The 3,333-nt window shown below is 57.2% G+C and overlaps 1 protein-coding gene across 3 annotated transcripts in view; it reads left to right on the top strand.

Moving 5' to 3' along the window:
- The first annotated feature begins 410 nt into the window (after positions 1 to 410).
- Positions 411 to 3,333, top strand: part of PTCH1 (patched 1) — a 129,096-nt gene continuing 126,173 nt past the window's right edge. For all 3 annotated transcript variants that reach the window (XR_011558325.1, XM_070742790.1, XM_070742789.1), the window contains exons 1-2: positions 411 to 851; positions 2,237 to 2,429. Coding sequence is in view for 2 of the 3 variants with exons in the window: in XM_070742790.1 (XP_070598891.1) it covers positions 456 to 851; positions 2,237 to 2,429 (589 nt within the window). In the remaining variant the exon portion in view is untranslated. The remainder of the gene's footprint in view (positions 852 to 2,236; positions 2,430 to 3,333) is intronic.

Genomic DNA, 3,333 nt, shown 5'->3' with positions numbered 1-3,333 from the left:
AGGAAGAAAGAGAGCGCGAAGCACGCATCTAAGCAGAGAAAGAGCGGGTGGGGGGGAAAGCAGCCGGGAGACAGCTCTGCGCCCAGACAGAATGGTACAGCGCTCCGAGACACAGCAGCAGCAGCAGCAACAGAAGCAACGGCGGCGGCGGCTCTGGTGAGATCAAGGCTTGGCTGGGGTGCTCGGGCAGAATCCGGCTTGGCTTCCAAGCAGCCGAGCGGCCGGGAGCCTGGAGAGCAGCTCGAGCCGCCGGCGAAGCGGTCCGGGGCAGGCAGGCGAGAGCGCTGAGGTTCCCGGGCTCCGCTCCCCCGCGCACCCTGGATGTGGGAAGCAGCAGCGGCGGCGGCGGCGGCGGCGAAGACCTCCGGATCCTCACGAAATGTTGCAATGGAAGGCTTGGAGTCTGACTCGCCGGGAGCGGCTACAGCGGCAGCAGCGGCGGCAGCCAACGCCGTATGAAGCGGTCTGTCAGCAGCAGCAGCAGAGAATCTCCGCCAAGCCAGCCAGTGCCCGGTCCCTCCGGCTCTTCCCTCAGCAGCAGCAGCAGCGCGCTGGGGGGAACCTCGGAAGACCCAGCCTTCGGGTCGCCAGAACAACAGCCGCGGCGGCTGTGTGGCGGCAACATGGCCTCAGCTGTTAATGCCTCGGAGCCCGAGAGCAGCGGCGACTGTGGTGGCGGCGGTGGCGGCGACGGCGGCGGAGTGCAAGATCGGCTGGGGAGAAGCGGCGGCAGAAGGCGGAGGAGAATAGCGGAGAGCAGACGCGCCGCCGCCGCCGCGCCGCCCGATCTGGAATATCTGCAGCGGCCGAGCTACTGCGATGCAGGGTTCGCCTTGGAGCAGATAGCCAAGGTGCTTGGTCGAGCTTTCTCTCGCTCTCTCTCTTCCAGATCTCGTTTTCTCATAAGCGGCGGGAAGACTCGCCAATAAAATGCTGAAAAGTTTGGGGGGCGGGAGGATGTTTTTGACTCCCGAAAGGTAGCAAGGCAGCCCTTCGTCTCCCTCCTCCCCTCGCCCGTGCTCCTTTTCCCAACGCGTTGGTGGCTTTGCATCTCATCCCGTTTCCCTGGAAAGTGTGTGTGTGTTTGTGCGGTGCGGATGTATGAATGGGACTCTACGCGAACCAGGCTCTCTCCTGTCTACCCCGAGGGAAAAAAAACTTTGAAAAGTTTTGATTTTTCTATCCAACCCCTAGGAAAAAATGTTTTGCTCAAGAAAAAAAAATCTGATGCTTCCCAAACCAGCGCTGCTCCCCCCCTCTTCTCCCCCCCCTTCTGCTTCTTTTATCCGGTTGAAGTATAGAAAAGGGTGATTTCCCTCCAAGAAGGAAGGTCGCATTTCTTTTTTCTTTTTCGCGGTAGGGCAGAGTGTGAAAATTGTAAGCAAATTGCTACCTTCCACCTTTCCTGTCTTGGTGGAGATAACTCATCCCCCCCCCTCCCAAGGAGATAACAGGTCTGGCAGCGCCTTCACTTCGCAGGGCAAAAAGAATAAGAGCAACAAGCCAAGGCAGCAGTGTGTGAATGAAAAGATGGGTTAGGTTGGTTGGTTGGTTGAACTGTAAAGAAAGCATCCATGGGGCTGGTTCCTTCCATTCCCCCATTATTGTGGCAATTTATCGGCGGCTGCTCCGGTTCCAAAGTCGAGATCATCCCCCAAAAAAGGCGATTGTGGACTGTGATTCTTAAAATGTTACGAGGTTGCCAAGCGCGGTCGGTAACCACGTGGGGCCAGGCGGTGGCTGCGAAGCAGGAGCAGGAGGCAGCAAAGCAGGGAAGGGGATGGCAGGATTTGCAGGGCAGGGGTGCTCCAGGGCTTCCGGGAAGGGGTAGGGAGGTGGGGGTAGGGAAGGGAAGGGAGAGCCTCCTTCCTCCCTTTCTCCGGTCCGATCCATCCCGGGATGGTTTGACAGGTCGATTTATATGCTGGGCTGATGGTTCCGGGCTGCTGGCTTGAATGGAAGGGTCCCCAGAAGCGGTGGTGTGTTGAGAAGGAGCGGGATCGGGCGATCCGAGGATCCCTCCTTGCAAGCCGGAGGGTCAGGCGGATGTGGGAGGCCGCGGGGCGTCTGCCACGTTTTGCAGGTTGGCCGGGCTGCTGGGCTGCCCACGGTGGGTCCCGTTCCTGCGATCAATTGCCCGGCCGGGATCCCTTCACGAGGCGTTGGGCTTTTCTTTGGGCGTGCGGTTCTTTCCCCGATCTTTAATTTCTTCTCCTTGCTTTTTTTTCCCTCCTAGGGGAGAGCTACTGGACGAAAAGCGCCGCTGTGGCTGAGGGCGAAATTTCAGAGACTGCTATTTAAACTGGGCTGTTACATTCAAAAAAACTGCGGGAAGTTTTTAGTGGTTGGCCTTCTGATCTTCGGGGCTTTTGCGGTGGGATTAAGAGCGGCCAATCTGGAGACCAACGTGGAGGAACTCTGGGTGGAAGGTAAGGATTTGATTCCCTTGCCTGGCTTCCTCTTCCTCCTCCTTCCTTCCACTTCCTTCCTTTCTCCTCCTCCTTCCTTCTTTCCTCCTTCCTCCTCCTTCCTTCCTCTTCCTCCTCCTCCCTTCCTCCTCCTTCCCTCCTCTTCCTCCTCCTCCTTCCTTCCTCCTCTTCCTCCTTCCTTCCTCCTTACTTCCTCTTCCTTGCTTCCTTCCTTCCTCCTCCTTCCTCCCTTCTTCCTCCTCCTCCTTCCTTCCTCCTCCTCCCACTCCCAAATGACAGGGGGAGTGGCTGAGGGAACCTGCCTTTCTCTCAGGGGCAGAGCCTGGTGGTTTAGTGGTGTTGGCTGAAGGCCAGAGGGACGCTATCAAATCTTGTAATCCGGTTTCTGGAAGTGAGATGGTCTGGGGAGGGGAGGGGGAGGGCATCTGCTTGGGTGGTGGGAAAGAAGAAAAAAAAGAGGGGAGGGTCCTTTGGACCCTGAAGGTCCCTCGCCTTCCCCTGGGCCCTCTTCCCTTATTCTGCTTGTGTGTCCAAAGAGCTGGTGCCTCTCTTCCCTCAGAGAGCATGAAAGGAAAGTCTGTTGAAAGCAGCTCACCTCCTCCGCCATTTTGTGTGTGTGTGTGTGTGAGGGAGGGAGTGTGCAGGGGTGTGTGTTTGTGCGTGTGTCCTGTTAGCAGCAGCAGCCGCCCGCAGGAACAGGCTGAACGTGATCTGCACAGCTCTCAGTAGGGCCGTGCTTGTGTGTGGTCCTGTTTTTTTGGACAGCTTTCAGCTTTGAGGGGAAAAAAACATTTGTTTCGAGGTTTAAAAAAAAAATTATATGGAAAAGCAAAGCACAGACTGGACACATGTTGGAATGTTTGCAAAGCAGATTCCTGGTCTCCCTCAGTTCAAGAGGAAGGCT

The sequence above is a fragment of the Erythrolamprus reginae genome, chromosome 2 (assembly GCF_031021105.1).
Source record: "Erythrolamprus reginae isolate rEryReg1 chromosome 2, rEryReg1.hap1, whole genome shotgun sequence".
In the NCBI taxonomy this organism is placed as follows: Eukaryota; Metazoa; Chordata; class Lepidosauria; order Squamata; family Dipsadidae; genus Erythrolamprus; species Erythrolamprus reginae.
Note: the sequence above shows the minus strand (reverse complement) of the source record. Positions and strands in the feature narration are given on the sequence as shown.